The 16,522-nt window shown below is 41.9% G+C and overlaps 1 protein-coding gene across 1 annotated transcript in view; it reads right to left on the minus strand.

Annotated features, from left to right (window-relative positions):
• The window catches only part of FAM20C (FAM20C golgi associated secretory pathway kinase), an 89,237-nt gene extending 83,293 nt beyond the window's left edge, over positions 1-5,944 (minus strand). The window contains exons 1-2 of the mRNA XM_026650672.1: positions 4,347-5,944; positions 1,852-2,030 (exon numbers count right to left, since the gene is read on the minus strand). Coding sequence (XP_026506457.1) covers positions 1,852-2,030; positions 4,347-4,894 — 727 coding nt within the window. The 5' untranslated portion in view covers positions 4,895-5,944. The remainder of the gene's footprint in view (positions 1-1,851; positions 2,031-4,346) is intronic.
• Between the last annotated feature and the right edge of the window lie 10,578 nt (positions 5,945-16,522).

The following is a 16,522-nucleotide window of genomic DNA, read 5'->3' on the forward strand; positions in this document are numbered from 1 at the left end:
AGCTAATATTTCTCGTCCATCTCCTGATGGATAAGTGAGGAGTGCCTTTAAAATCAACATAGTAAGGAGCTGTCCCCACTCCCCAATCCAATTGCAAGATGAATATTCTGTACATCATTCCTGACTGAGTGAGTGGGTCAGGAAAGGGGATTGTCATTCCCCGCAAAGACAAGGCAGTGAAAATCACTTAGAACTTGTTCCACTGTAAATTATTCTTGTTATCCCGAGGCCTAGACTGCAGGAAGATGAAAAGCATTCGGTATTATCTAAAGAGAGTGACTGCTATTTCTATTATGTTAGGTGTTATCTAAAGAGGGCATATATATGGCACGATTCTCAAACCTGGGCTCCTTAATAAAGCATTTCAATCCAGAGGTGGGGCAGAAAACCAGCACACATGCTCATACAAATGGCATTTATTTATGCACTTTACAGTCAATTTGATCATTCACTACATTGGTCTGGACATCTTGTTAAGGCAGCATGGTTTGAAAATTGCTCTCTTTGGGTGAAATTTCCCTCTATGCAGAGCACAAGGCCTAAGCACCATTTAAGTTCCACTTAAAGCTTTGGTGTGTCTCTCTGCATAAAGTTGAATTTCACCCACGTAGCATTCCCCAAATCCTGGCTCCTGCTATCTTGACTAACTAAATCAATCCCTCCTTTCTGATCAAGAATCCCACTTAATCCTAGTACTGTTCAGAGAAAACTATGGTTCATAGGATGGAAAATGTAACCGTGATGCTGATTTACTGGGGCAAAATTCCCATTAAAGCCAATGGAAGTTTTTACTGAATAAGATTTCAGGGTCAAAGCCCAGCGACCTAATCCGGTAGTGGAAATACAGATTATCAGCAGTTTTGTAGAGCTTCTACTATTTCATCATTGTGAAAAGGTGAAGAGTACTTAGGAAGTTGGTGTTTAATAGAAATTGCCTAATTTTTTATGTGCCTAAAACAACTGGACAATTATCAACCACCAGAAATAAAATTACATTAACCGGTTTAGAATGTCAGGACCCTGTTTTGTTTTCTTTCGTTGGTAACTATAAAGCCATATTCAAGAGCACCTAAACCTATCATTAATCGACCCCATAGCAAATATTTCCATGTGTTCCAGATCATTAAATGTACTGAATGGTCAACATAGTATCATCTCAATCATGGGTTTATAAACAGAACAAACAGAGTTGGACTATGGACCCCATCCTGCTACCCTGATGCTTGTTTCACTGTCTTTTGAAATCAGTGTAGATCTGGATGTACAAACACTGCAGCTCCGGGCCTTAAAGCTATAGCAGTACTGGAGCACAATGCAGATTGGCAAGAGCTATAGAGACACTGCGCTTTGTTGCTTCATTCTTTAAACACCTTCTGCAGGTGAAGATGTTGCTCTTCATCCCACCCACCCACCCCCTCAGGATATTTTTTAAACACCAAACTCTTTGTTGAGAAAATTCAAATAAAAAAAAAATCAGACTTTTGAAAAATTCAACTTGTTTTTTTACAGTTGAGTGAGCAGTATTCAACCGTGTTGTAACTGTACCTCGGTAGTCAATAGGTTTACCTCAGGGATGAATCTGGTCTAATATGCTTTGCAGCTAGAATCTTGCTAGCATCCACAGCAATACAAACGGCTTCTCAAATATTCATGCAACACAGAACTAGCAAGATATATTTATGAAGCCTCTTTTATATTTAACAAGGAAAATAAGTGCAGACTAATGTAGCCAGGAAGCAATGTTTTAGGAACATCAAATATAAGTAATGGAAAATACTCATTAATATTAAAACAACAATGAGGTCTTGAATAAGTAAATAGTCATAAAAAAATATATGTATCTGAACCTACCAACACTGGTTACCTTCTGGGAGACCAGGTCTTGTAGCAAAGCCTCAATTGCAGGATTGTGTCTGGAATACAACTCATATCGATTAATACCAATGTGGAATTTTAACCAGTTTGGGTAGGAATCTACAGATGTTTCTGCGGTGGGTAAAAATTCTTCATCTTCATTACCTTCATTTTGCCTATCACAAAAAAAGGAGAGAGAGAGAAGTATTATTATTTTTTATCTGCCGGTTCTCCACAAAGCAACTTAAAAGAGGGCTTCAAAATGCAATGATGTGAAAAGCAAACAACGTGATGTGAGAGAAGGGTTTCAATTTGTCCCTGACGTGGATTAAAGGCCTGCTTCCACTTCCAGTGAAGCCATTGGGAGCTTTGCCATTGACCTCAATGAGAGCAGAGTTGTGACCTAAATTATTAGTGCTTGATCCAAAGACCATTAAAGTCAGTGGCAAACCTCCCATTGACTCCAATAGACATTAGATCAGACTTGGTATTATAGTGCACTGTTCTAAAACTCCAAAAGAGTGTTGGTTGAATTCGAGGTAGATGCAGTATATTTTATTTTTTAATCCAGGGTACAATGTTAAAAAAAACCAACCCAGTGTTGTTTTTATTTATTGTAGAGTTGTTGAAAACAACTTGAACAAGTTTGAGACAAAAATATAAAGGTTATCCCAAATCTTTATTTAACAACGAACATGTCCTGAAATTATTTGATAATTGCGTTGTTACATTCAGATATTATACTTCATATTCCTTTTTTGATCTTATTATTCCAAGGGGATCAAAGAAAGTGAAATGACTTTTGACTACTTCCTAAATGCAAATTCTATTTCCCATGTCTGCAAGAAAGCTTGCTTAGCTTTAAGCTATTGTCATAGCAAAGAATGTTATGAATTAATGTTAACTGCTAGATTTGTTTTTAATTATTTAAACCTCGGGAGCAATAACAAGCAGAGCAGTAGTTATATTGGAGATCACATTGCTATCACATGTCTTGATTGAAGGGGTCAATTGTACCTTTAGCCATCTCTAGAGTATATTTCATACATTATTGTCATATGCTGGTGACAGAGATTTTCCAGAGAAATTGGAAGTTTTCTAAGCTAGTGTGCTTTAAGTTTGATTTTAATTATGATACATTGAGGGCCTTTCTGATTCATATAAACTTGAGGCTGAAAATGAAAACATTTACACTATATTGTTAAAGATTCAAATCCAGGCTGGTTGCCCCTCTGCTTGTCAGAGCTTTTGCCTGGCACAATAAAGCCGTTTAAACATTACAGAGTCACTGTGTTTGAAAGAGGGTGCTGTTGTATTAGAGACATGCCTTTTGATTGTTCAGCCATTCAAGTTTCTAAGCATTTCTTATGTATCAGTGGGGCAGAAAATTTATAGATGAAACCAAATGCATTAAAAGTTAAAGACAGAAGCACTGGGCTTTAGAATGTCAAAAAATAATTCAGAGCAGAAAATGTTGTGTCACAAGTCAGATCCTGAAGGTTGAAATCCCATTTATATCTGTATATTATGGACAGTTTTATGACCTTTGAAGTCAATCTCTCTGCTTCTGAGAGAAGTTAATATTTTACTGCTCTGTCTTGTGTTCTTTATTTTGTTAGTTTGGGGGGGATATAAACAGCCCGCTTTAAACACGTTATTTTCTTATCCCATTTGTGACACCTGAATTATATCTCTGAAGCTTTCATGTAATCTGAAATAGCTGCTACTCCAGTCTTGTAAATGACCTGTTAGAACCTATATTTCTTTACAGACACAAAACAAAGATTAATTTTATTTCCAGCTACTGGCTTTGACATATTTTGAAACCTACAACATAACACCGCAAATAGTCTCCCTTTTCTACTTATAATGCTATTTCTACCCTCCTCAGGGTTTTAATAAGAAACGATGGTGCTTCTTAAAGTATATGTAATAAATGTGGTCTATTGTTTTTTTTAAAGTACTCAGTAGTCTTAACATACACATCGGCTACTGTACAGCAGCTGCTTTTGTCACTTATAATTTTGCATCCAGGCAGAGCTTTTTGACACTGGAATGTAAGCGAACTGCATTGCCATTTCAAGCCCTGTGTGCAAGAAGCAGTGGCTCTGTTTCCTTCACACACCCAGTATATTTTTAAGGTATTGTAATTGAAAGGAAGAGCCCAGATCCACTTGCCACACCAGTGGCTGTTGCATCAGTAGCTTTACTCTGAGCAAAGTGAGAAGTTACCTCTCACCAACCCAAGGCAGGATCATACCATCCCCAGTCTCAGGGTAATGCCCCATGAACCTAACCCCAATACTCTGCTGCTGGGGAGAAACCATGCTCTGCAGCGCTGCATACAATGCTGAGACTTCAGCCTTGCTGTTGCTAGCCTCGGGGCCAGATCCTGCGCCTAGTGAAGCCGATGGCTTTACATCCCCTTTGCTTTCAATGACAGCCCGCTGGGGACCCACCGCGTCGAGTCCCCCCAGCCCCGCTCTACTCACCAGTCCTGGTTCTCGGCCGCTTTCGGGTTAAATCGGATGTCGCTATTGACGTTAAACAAGACATCCTCCTCGGCCAGCTCCGGGGTGGCGATTTTGTAGAGGGGCTGCTCGAAGAGAGCCGCGAGTTTGGAGTACCCCATCCCCACGGGCTGGGCGTTTATACTCCCATCTTGGATGAGCGGCTTATGCCCCAGATCCCGGCTTATGCCATTTTGTTCCAGCCTCTTAAAAGCTTCGGCTTTCTCCGAGGTCTTCTCCAGCGAGTGGGAGGTGAGGTTGGAGCTGGGATCGCTGCTGAAATCCTGCAGGATCCGCAGCGTGTGCTTGTTAGGCCAGCCCGGATCCGAGCCGCCCTTAGTCCGCTGCTTCCCCCAGCCCTGAGCCTCCTCGCCCGGGGGGTGAGAACACGAGCAGCCCGTCTGGCCCTCGGTCCTCGCAGCTCGCTTCTCCAGCTTTGGTAACAGATCGATCATGATATGCATCGTGCAAGCGATCAGAAACACCATCAGGATCAGCACCCTGAATTTTCGGACTAAAATCATCTTCATGGTCAAGGGTCCTCCTAGGAAATGATAAGGGAGGGGGGAATTTAAATATTTAAAGGAGCTCTTTCACAGAAAAAGCTTGTTTGTTTGTTTTTGAGCGGAGAGAGAACAAACGCCAACAATCAAGTGCATAAAGTTATCTCCATCGGCTGTTCGAAATAAATATTCTCAAAGCAGTCGCGTCTGAGTCTCATCAAGTACTGAGCAAAAACAACAACAACAACAACAACAAACAAAAGCAAGTCTTTAAAAATCAGTAGGAAAAACAAAAGCCAACAGCAGTTCAATTTATAAACCCATCTGTCCAATTTTTCTTATCTTTTCTTTTTTTATTATTATCACAGGGATCACAACGGTAAAGCAAAGGGATTATTGAAGAGACACCAACATCTGAAGCTTTGATTGGGTAAGAAAAAAAGACAGTAAGGGGAGGGGGTAATAATAATAATAAAACCTATTAAAAAATAAAAGGCTTTCAGGAGAAGCAAAAATCATCCATAATATTTAGATGTGCTGGAAACGCTTCCTCCCATCCTTTGAAATTGACCAGTGATGCAGCAGTGAGACACACACACACTCTCTCTCTCTCCTCCGCGAGACTGTTTAAAAACATTGGCTGGAAAATGATTTTCTCAGACAGTTTCCAGATTCTTCATCCATCGCATCCAGTGCTTGGGAGAGAGAAATATTCAACTAGGATCAAATCAGGGTGGTTGCTGGATCCAAGCTGGGGTTCCGGGGTTGTTGGGTTTTTTTTTGGTTGCAAAACTGTCTGATGGCACTACTGCAACGTAAAGCTTAAATATGGCACGAAAAAAGAGAGAGATTCGAGGAAAGAAACTAGCACAAATCAGTAGCGGTTCTTCTTAGCGAGGGAGGTGCCGGCTTTGATCTCTGCTGGGTCAAACAGATCTGCCTTGAGAGAGAAAGAGAGAGAAAGGGAGAGGCAGAGAAACAGAGGGAGAGAGAGAAAATAAAGAGAGAGAGAGAGAGAGATCTTTGGCAGGTGCAGAGTGAAAACCCCTTTCAGCTACACTGACTGCTTTAGACTGGTTGGACTAGGAGCGCTGAAGCTCCAGCCTTCAGTGGGTGTGTTAAATATTATGAGCATGCCATGAATCCAGACGTCATAGTTAAGAGATTGGCTAAATAAACGTTACAATGATAGTAACAGGAAAGCCTCAACCACAAGCTTTTCTTTCTTCCCTCCCCTCCCACTCCCCCCCCCCCCCTTCTACTGCAGCTCCAACTGGGGCAAGGAGAGGGCGTCTGTTTCTCAAAGGTTTTTGGGGGGGAGAGAGGGGGAATCTATGCTAATAGCATTGCAAAGTATTAGTACAGTCTGGCTGCCTAGACTCAGGAACATGAATTCTGCTATGTCATTGTCTGGAGGGGGGAGAGCATTTTCTAAAGCAAATCTGCTTCTTTGCCTTCCCTCCCCACCTCACCCCTCTATAACAAGGTCAAAATGTAAAGCTCTGCTTCTGTTCCTCCTAAGAAACAGATGAATAATCTTTATGTTGAATCTGGATCCTCTGGGCTGTAGCAATCTTCAAAGGTGCTGCAGTGTAATAATACAGCCCTCTGGTTACATTAGCCTCACATGCTTACAACATAGCTTAATGGAAAAGGAGATTAGGTTACCAATATTGTCCTCCATCCAGGAGAGATTCTGAAAACTGACCAAGAGTTTCTAATAAGATAAATTAGAGAGGAAGGATAGGATTGAGACTCGGAAGATTTGGTTTCAGCTCATGGCTCTGCCACAGATTTCATGAATGTCCTTGGACAAGTCACTTTGGCCCAGATTCCCCCAAGGCATTTAGGCACCTAGATCCATTGAAATTAGGAGTTAGTTTAAATACCTTGGCGGATCTGGGTCTTTACTCTCTCTTTGCCTCAGTTATCCATCTGTAAAGTGGGGATAATCATACTCCATTTGTCTTGTCTTTGGGGTGGGGTCTGTCTCTTACTGGTGTTGCACAACAAGGCCTTGATATTGGCTGAAGGCTCCTTGTCATACTGAAAAGTAATAAGCTAAAACACTGATATCCACCACTTGCTATCTTTACACAGGAACACAGAAAAGCTGTATCTATTTACTTATTTTGACATGTAATGTGTGCTACAAATGCATCACACTCTGAACCCTCATTATAAGACTGTTAAGCCATCAAGATATATTACAGTGCCTCAGGGCCGGCGCAACCCATTAGGCGACCTAGGCGGTCGCCTAGGGCGCTACAATTTGGGGGGCGGCGACCGTGGCGGTATTTCGGCGGTGGGACCTTCTGCCGCCTCTGTGGGGGGCGGCATTTCGGGGCGGGACCTTCCGCCGCGTAGGGTGGCAGAAAAGCTGGCGGCGCTCCTGCAGTGCCTTGTGCTTGCATTAAACATATATCTCTGCTCTTATAACATCGCCACACTGGAAAACTTTGTTTTCAAAGGTGGTAAATGACTCTGAAAAGTGCAAGGCTATATATGCCCTGATCCTGCAAGCTGCTCAATGCAAGTTTGCCTTTGTGCTCCTGCAAAACCTTATTGACTTCAGTGGAGCTTGGTGTGGGTGCAGTGGTCCATCCGCATGGACTGCCTTGCAGAATTGGAACCAGCATTTGCACAGAACATTTTTAATGCCGTGCTGCCATATAGCAATCTGTACCTTGAAAATTCCTCACTCTGTGTGTGGAGTGTGGAACATAATCTTTGGTAGACCGTCCGCCACATTTCTATCAAATGCAGGCAAGGGCAGATAAGTCTTACAGTAAATCTTATTGAAGTAAAGCTTATTGAACTCACGCTGGGAATTGGGCATTATCAGTTTGTAAAGAATACCTAAAGTATGTTGTTGTTTTTTTGACACTGCAAGCACAATATGAACAGGATATACATTCTGGGGTACATCCTGCTGTCCTTATTCAGGCAAAATTCCCACTGAGAATTGGATTTCCTGAACTCTGCAACTGATTTGTTAGAGATGTTGAGCAAAGCATTTACACCTCTAAATGCTTCATTTAGCCATCCATCAAATGGGAGAAATAGTACTTACCTACCGGAGGATAGCTCCAAGGATTTGCTTTCAGATCTGCTTAGTCATAGTTCCACTGGCCCTGCTCCCCACACCTTCCCTTAGGCTGCCCTTCGCCTCCCCCGCCCGCCAAGCACAGCTGGCTCACAGTCCTTCCATGATATTTTTAAACGTGACTGTGGAGTCTACCACTCTGAGATCATCATGGAAAATCATGTTTCGAAATGGGCAAATGGTGATTTGTAGCCCATGGCATAACTGAAGTGGTCCAGGGGAAGATGGCAGGAGAGTTAGGGTAACTGAGCTGTCTCGACCTCTGAATATGAATGTCCATACTTTCAAAGGATTGTGTTTCTTGTAAGTGTAACCATGCAGAGGGTTGTGGGGAGTGAAGATTCCCTTCCTCCCTTCACTCCACCATGAGCTGTGACAGATTCTTCAGCACCCTGACATCTCCAGCCTCCGCAGCTCACAGGCATTAGAATGCTCATCAAGGCACCAGTGCATAGAGGCCCCATTGGGCTCCCCTTTCACATGAACCTTAGAAGGCTCATCATTCCCCTTCATGGGTAGTTTGCTCTTCAGTGGACAAGCTTTTCAACTGATCCGTTGCCATTTTGAGGTTTAATCCACAGGGGAAAGGGCTAGACTCAGTTTTTAAAATGAATCCTGAGGTCTCCAGCAGTCCTTTGATTTCAGTCTAATATTGCCAGAGCCAAAGTTCCCTGGAGTCATTAATAAAAGAGAGTTGTTTTAATTCTTTCCTCCCCTTTCTTTGCTGAGTCACTCAGTTACAGACCCCATTTCTGTAATGGTTTATGTGAGATTCCACATACCTGAAATTACACCCATGTATGTATTTATTGGATCAGAGCCACAGAGATATCAATATTGCCACCAACATAAACATTCCTCTACTTTGACGCTTTTTTTTTTTTGTGTGGAACTTGCAACAGGGTTGTAGTTTACTAAGTCCATTGCTAATTGCTTTAAGAGATTTCCCATAATGGACAACAGTCTCTTCATCCTAGACTCCTAATTAAATGTGGGTACTTTTAATGGGTCTGAATAAGAACAGAGACGTGGGATTCTTTAAACACACTATGAATGAGTTTCCTTATGGTTGTAGCTTATCCTCTGCTTCTGCTAGTGCTGATGTAGAGTAAAGGACACCAGGGAATCCTGCCCTGGAGAACAAGGAAATACGGATTGCTCCTGTTTATCTCACTAACTTCTCCTATATGTCCTGGGCTATTCTTGTGTGGGAAGGAGGATATCCACACTCCCTGACATCATCCCCTTCTCAGACTCATCTGACCTTTAGGGAACCTATTACTTCCTCTTGGTTCATGGCCCCATTCTACGTGCTCTCCTTCACCTTCACCTTTTGTAGTCTATAGGCTCTGAGCACACTCATTTTCCCTTTGAACTGCTCTGTGCCTCTCATGATCAGGTCTTTCATATTTGGGATGACAGGGCAGTGCCGTCCAAAAGAGATCTTTAATTGGTGTCTTTATTCCATGGAAAAAAATGTATAAAAAAGTCAAGGAATTCTCTATGTTTCCCGATTTTGATATTTAGAACCCTATATATCCAGAGGAACCATCTCCTTTGTATCAGAGGGGTAGCTGTGTTAGTCTGGATCTGTAAAAAGCAACAAAGAGTCCTGTGGCACCTTATAGACTAACAGATGTAATGGAGCATAAGCTTTCATGGGTGAATACCCACTTCGTCAGATGCATCTCCTTTGTGTTACTCACAAGGCATTCTCAAAAAACAGCAAGTTCTTTCTGAATGTGTATATCCAGAGACTCAGTGCGGCTTCCATGCTTGTAGATCAACTATTGAGGTAGTCTTTGCACTAAGGCAACTGCAAGAAAAGTATCAAGACCGCTCTACATGGCCTTCATAGATCAGACCTGGCCAGCAGAAAGGGCTTCTCCCAGTTGCTAGAGAGAACTGTTTGCCCCCAAATCCTTCTCAATCTGATTCAATCCTTCCATGATGACATGAGGCCAACAGTACAGTATGATGGTGATCAATGTGACAGCTTTGAAAACCACAGTGTTATTAAACAGGGATATATTTTGCCACCAACAGTCTTTGGTATTTTCTTCTCTCTGCTGCTTTGTCATGCTTTTTCATCTAGTGCCAAGGGTGTACATCTCCGTAGGCGATCAGATGAAAAACTCTTAAATATTGTACATCTAAGACCAAAAAAGCAAAGTTAAATACCTGATGCTAAGAGAACTTCTTGTTGCCAACGATGCACTGCTTGTTGCACAAAGTGCAGAGGAACTCTGGCAACTTTGTAATAGCTTTACACTTGTAATGAATTTGGACTAACCATCAGTTCAAAGAAGACCATGATGATGGCACAAGTTGCGTGGACAGTACCAGAAGTTTTAATAGCTAGCACCTTGCTAAAAGTTGTGCACAAGTTATGCTATCTGGAATCATCTGTATCAGATAACTTATCTCTAGATGATGAGCTTAATTCTTGGATTGGAAAGGCAGCCACTGCATTTGGACAACTGACCCAAAGTGTGGAATAACCGCAAACTAACACTCAACACAAAGATACGGGTCTACCAGACGTGTATTCTGAGCATGCTGCAGTATGGTGGCCAGACTTGGACTGCCTACGGCATGCACAAGAGAAGTCTAAGCACCTTCCACACACACTTTCTTCATCGTATTCTAAATATCAAGAGGGAAACCAAAGTTCCTGACACCAAAGTACTTGAGAAAGCAAAATTGCCAAGTCTAACCACTATTCTTAAAGACAGACCTCTCCATTGGCTTGGTCACTGCACTGGATGGGTGATAGACGCATTCCAAAGGATCTCTTGTATGGAGAATTTCAGGATGTTCCCAGGCCAACGGGCCAACCTAGGCTCAGATTCAAGAACATTTGCAACAGGGACTTGAAAAGCTGGATATCACAAGCTGGGAAGATGCAGCTACCAACAGGCCACACTGAGGGGCTGTGCTGCACCAGGGAATTAAAGAGCTGAAGAGATGTGGCTGAGAGAGAGGCAAGCAAAGAGGAAAGCACAGCAGGTCTCAAGCACATGTCGTGAGCTGGCTTCATCCTCTGGCTCTGTGCCTTATGCCTACGTTATCTGTGGTAAGGACTATTGCTCGAGAATTGGTCTTTTTAGCCACCCGTGATGCTGCAGCATGGCACACAGTAACTGTACTGCTTTGGTGCTTACACCTTCGTCTTTCAAGATGGATGGCTGCCGTTGATTGATATATCCACCAACACCACTAAATAAACAGGACTGGCGAGTGGCTTGACCAGCAAATTACTCTATGGCTTTTTCTCTGAGTAAAGGGCAGCCCAAAGCTGTGCTGCCTCAGGAGCAGACCAAGTGGGGAGTTGTGACGCTCTGAGTCACAGTTCTCTCCCTGTCTCTTTTCTTACTCCAGTGTTCTCTGCTGATACTCAAGTTAATGATCTATGCCAGCAGTACATTAATCCCCCTCTGCACCAGCTAAATTGTACTGCTTGGCAAACCAAGGGGATGGAGCCAAAAATCCCTGGCCTAACTCCTTTGTATGGGCTACTTGTCCGCAGGTTCCAATGCCGTGAGGAAACAGCCTCCCTGCCTCACGTGCATAGGGGTAGAGTAATGGTTCTGCTGGGGCTGCTTCCCCCCTCCAGCTGGAACCTCTTGGGTGTGTAGCTCATGCAGGGGATTAAGGGGCTGCTTACACTCCCTCACGGCCGTGTGTGGGTGTGTAGGGCTAGGGATGATCTTGGCTTATGTTTGCATTCCAAGCATTTGCGGTACCTGTACCTATGGGGCTGACAGAAAACTAAAGATTGCATTTACTGTTTTCTCTCATTCAAACTGGTGCACTAAACAGGCTTTGCTCGAGCGGGTCTATGTACTGTACAGCCACAGGGCCGGTATAATACTACCACGCTTAGATCGGTTCAGAAATTAGTTAAGATTGTGGGGTGGCTTGGTTTTCTGTTTTTTGTTTTTATTTTGGAGGCGTAGAGCTCAGTAAGAAAAAATGTAAATGTTTCCCCTTATCTAAACTCCGAGACTGCAGAGGGGACTTTAGTACAGGGCCAGCAGCTCTTCATTTCTGCTGTGTTGCTTGTTGGACGAACATTACCCTTGATAATTCCTAGCATTATGTAAACAAGGAACTAATGAGCTCTTAATGGAATATTATGACATTAATACATTATTGCACGCAGATCATTTCAATGAACTGAAGTCCCTTCCATTATCTTCATTTGATTTTTTTGGCTATCGCAATAAATGCAAGTCCTCTGCTTTCTGTGAAGTATTGTTTGAAGGGGGAGGGATAGCTCAGTGGTTTGAGTATTGGCCTGTTAAACCCAGGCTTACGAGTTCAATTCTTGAGGGGGCCACTTAGGGATCTGGGGCAAAATCAGTACTGGGTCCTGCTAGTGAAAGCAAGGGGCTGGACTTGATGACCTTCAAGGTCCCTTCCAGTTCTAGGAGATAGGATATCTCCAAAAAAAACTTGTATTGAAATTTCACATGAAATAGCTATCATCACAATGTGTGTGATTGATTTGCATATGGAACATTTTGTGTCATGAATGAACACGGAGCATCTTTTTTTAAAAAAATCGGCTGGCTTTGGTTTCACGGTGCCGTATAAGCGCACTGAAATTCAGGGGGCATCCTCTTCATAAATCAGAGCATTTCTTCCTCCTTTCTTTTGAGCATGAATTAGCAGTTGCTGATAGAGTCTAAGTGGAATCTTAATCTGTCTCCTTTCTCTGCTTGCATTACTGAGCTATGAGGAGGGCTGCGAGACATGACAGTTTAATTTGGGAAGTTAATTAAGCACCGTTTTTTGTGAGTACACATACTGCGTAATAAGGCCCAGATCCTCAAAGGTATTTAGGCCCCTAACTCCCATTGGTTTCAATAGGAGTTAGGGGCCTAAATACCTTTGAGGATCAGGCCTGTTTTTCTGCTGGCTTCTTTACAACCTTGTCATGTAAAGTTCAAACACAGTGGGGCAGATTGTAAACTAAGCCTGGTTGAAAATTTTCCATCAACACTTTTTTGTTTTGTTTTGTTACTGGAAAATAAGGTTTGCAGCAACATGAACATTGTTGCAGAAAGTACCTTCTGGTGCTGAAAGTTCTGCTGCTTTGATGTTGCTTGCACAGTCTCTTCTGCAGGTAGTGTCATTATACAAAACCAGGATGCAGATGAACAGATGCTCTCCCTCCCCAAACAAGGACCAAACTGCTCACTCAGTTCTTCCTTGCTGCTCCCTTTTGTGAAGACACACTGCTACGCCCTGTGTCTATTTTTATTAACACACCCAACAGCAGGTAACACAAGCATAAAATGGGGGTTGCATGTTGGGCTGCTCCACTATAAACTAAGCATTTTTAAGGTTTGTGTTTGAACCATCAGTCTCCTGGTTTTCAAAAACAAGATCCCAAACATGCAACCTTATAATAATCCTGATTACTGGCTTGTTTATGGAAGATGAGCTTCAAAAGTTTGCAGTTCTTGTATGCTTAACAGTAAAGCAAACATACCCAAGGCATCACTTTCATTGCCTTTCAGCATAGGACCTAGTTAGATGCTTTATATTTTTTGCCATCATGTCCAAATCTCCCAGAAAATCAAATACACTGCCTGGCTAGTCATCCCTTTCCCCTAATGGTTTTGCTAAGGTTGATTGCAGGTGCATTGAGCTGGGAGCCTGAGCTAAATAGTAATGAAAGGAGTGACATATGATAGGCTTTCATTGTTATAAGTTAAGCTGGGCTGCCCTGTCTCAATGTCACAATACCAGGCAAAGTTTAGCCCATTATGGGAACACATCACTGACTTTGATTGATTTCAGGGGGCCCAAATCTTCAAACTATGGCACATTCTCATTTCGAATATACACTTCCTTTTATGAATGCGTGCAAATGTTTTGTATGACCTAAACTGTATGTGCAAATTTAGAAACTGTTGGAAAATGGGACCCAGAAAATCCATTTGCTTGACTGGGTCAATGAAACAGAACTCTCTTGCCTGTTTATTTATTACTGAACAGCTGTCACAATTGCAGAGATAGGGTTAGATCTCCAGCTGCTGTAAATTGGCAGTGATTTCAATGGTCTAATTACACCAGGTGAGGATCTGGCCCAGAATGTTTCATTCTTGTCTTGAGCAGAACAAAGAATTGGCTGGCTGTAAGAAAACAAGACCTGTTATTGTTGTTTCTAAAGCAATTTGGTTTGGACTATGCAGGTATGCACATTTCCTCTATTCATCCTAGTGTAGCAGTAATCTTATATATTGCTATAAAGTAGGAGGTCTGAAAACTTCACATCTTAAGTAATAGGATGTCATATAGAAGATTGTCTGTTAGGAAAATGTGTTATTATCTTAAAAAAAAGATTATTTTAAACCAAGTCAAAACAAATTATCTTGACATGCCTGACATAATAGCGTACGCAATTTGAATGATCACAATTACATCCTGCTATATTAAAATTGATTCCTATAAAAAGGTGTGAAATCATATCTATTGCATTCCTTGTGGACTTTCTTGAAACATTCTAAACTCAAACAATAGCATATGAGTGTATATATATAAATTACAAAATATAGCTCAGTAAATTACACACAGAATCATTTTTGCAGCTTGATTGACGTCAATGGAGCTACGTCAATTTATGCCTGGAGAGAACGTGTCCTTATGTTAAATCAGAATATATAGATATACACACATACACACTCATCAGCAGAGCAGACCAAGCATTCGGGGAAAAGCATACTGCACTCCATTAAGATGGATAGCAGTATGTGCATGTCTACTAAGCAATGGAGAGGTAAAATTGCATTTTGTGGGGCTCCCCACTGCAGGCTTTGTGCCTAACCTACTCTGTGAAGAGAGAGAGAGAGAGAAAGGAGACAGATGGACACACACAGCCATAGGTCAAGTATTCTGGTGACTCAATATTGCAGTATTATTAAGCTTATTGTGCCCAGAAAATACATTAGCAGTAGAAGAAACAGCGTCAATGCTGTATTGTATTTATACATGTTGCAACCATGCTCAAGAGGGCCCAGCTGAGATCAGGGTTGCATCATGCACTTATCCAGTTAATTTTACTTGAGCTGCCTAAATATTGAAGGGTAGTTTATTTGTTCATTGAATAGTCTCTATATTTCTGCAAGCTTTTTTCCCTTTTGTTGCTGTGCAGTTTTGGTTTCTTATGGATGATTTGACTCCTTATCTCGAGTCTTTCTCATCTTGTTGACTGAATTTTCAGGCAACTTGTAAAATCTGAAGAAGTCAAAAATATTTTATTACATCGAAAGAAATGCACAATATCATATGAAGAGTGTTACAGCCTGGAATATAAAATGAGTGGTACAGTCCTACAACCCTTCTCCTATCTTCATTCCCAATCATGCAAATATGTATTCATGTAATTTTAACCAGAGGAGTACTGCCAATAAATTCAGTGAGACTACTCATGTTCACAAAAGTTTGAAAGATTGGGGTCTTAGAGTGAACACATGGATACTGATTCAGGAAAATACTGAAGCTGTGCTTAATGTTGACTTCAGAGGCACTACTCACATGCTTAAAGTTGAGCATATGCTTAAGTGCTTTGCTGAATTGGCTCCATATAGAACCAGTTCTATTGTTACTGACTGATAGAACTGGGTGGCAATTTTAATCAGAACAAAATGATGACATAGTTTATTATTTTCAGTTTTCTGATCAGTTCTACGGACAGGCAATTCCATTGAGTCCACTGGCCATCTGGAAAAAAGGATTTTGAAGGCAGCTGCCTGCAAAGGACATTTGAACTCAGTGATTTTTTTCCCCTCAAACAATTACTCTAAACAAGGGATGCCTAAATGGCGGGAGGGATAGCTCAGTGGTTTGAGCATTGGCCTCCTAAACCCAGGGTTGTGAGTTCAGTCCTTGGGGGGGAGCACTTAGGAATCTGGGGCAAAATCAGTACTTGGTCTTGCTAGTGAAGGCAGGGGGCTGGACTCAATGACCTTTCAAGGTCCCTTCCAGTTCTAGGAGATCCATTAATATAAATAAAAACACATTTTTTAATACAGAGCAACCATATGCAATGCCCACTCTCCAACTCCCTCAAAGTAAATAATTATAAGAGCAAAACCCAAACCTGTGTTAAATAATTAACTCGGTGTGAGTTTCCTTTCTGATGCTTCCCTCCCACCCTTTGCTTCAGCCTGGTCCTTTTTGTTGTTCTGGTGGGTAGATCCTCATACCATTGTAATCCAGACACAGCAGGTAAAGGCACAAATTCTAATCCATGCCTGCACGATATTTTTTGTAAAAAGAATTCTCCTTTGATCTCTGAATTAAACCATTATGGCCTGTGTTAAGATGTGCCCATTGGTGGCCTGGTCCTGCTCTCATTGATTCAATGGGAGTGTTGCCGTGGAATTTTAATGGGAGTAGGTTCAAGGCCCAAATCTTAGACTCTGCCTCACTGTGAATGGGATGTGATTTTTAGAAAGCTTATTCATTTTATTGTCAGTGTGTCCAGCTTTGTATTGTTTTTTTGGTTTCTTTTGGGGAGGGGGGGTCATCATATT

This window comes from Terrapene carolina, unplaced genomic scaffold (assembly GCF_002925995.2).
Source record: "Terrapene carolina triunguis isolate 2854851 unplaced genomic scaffold, T_m_triunguis-2.0 Scaffold93, whole genome shotgun sequence".
In the NCBI taxonomy this organism is placed as follows: Eukaryota; Metazoa; Chordata; order Testudines; family Emydidae; genus Terrapene; species Terrapene triunguis.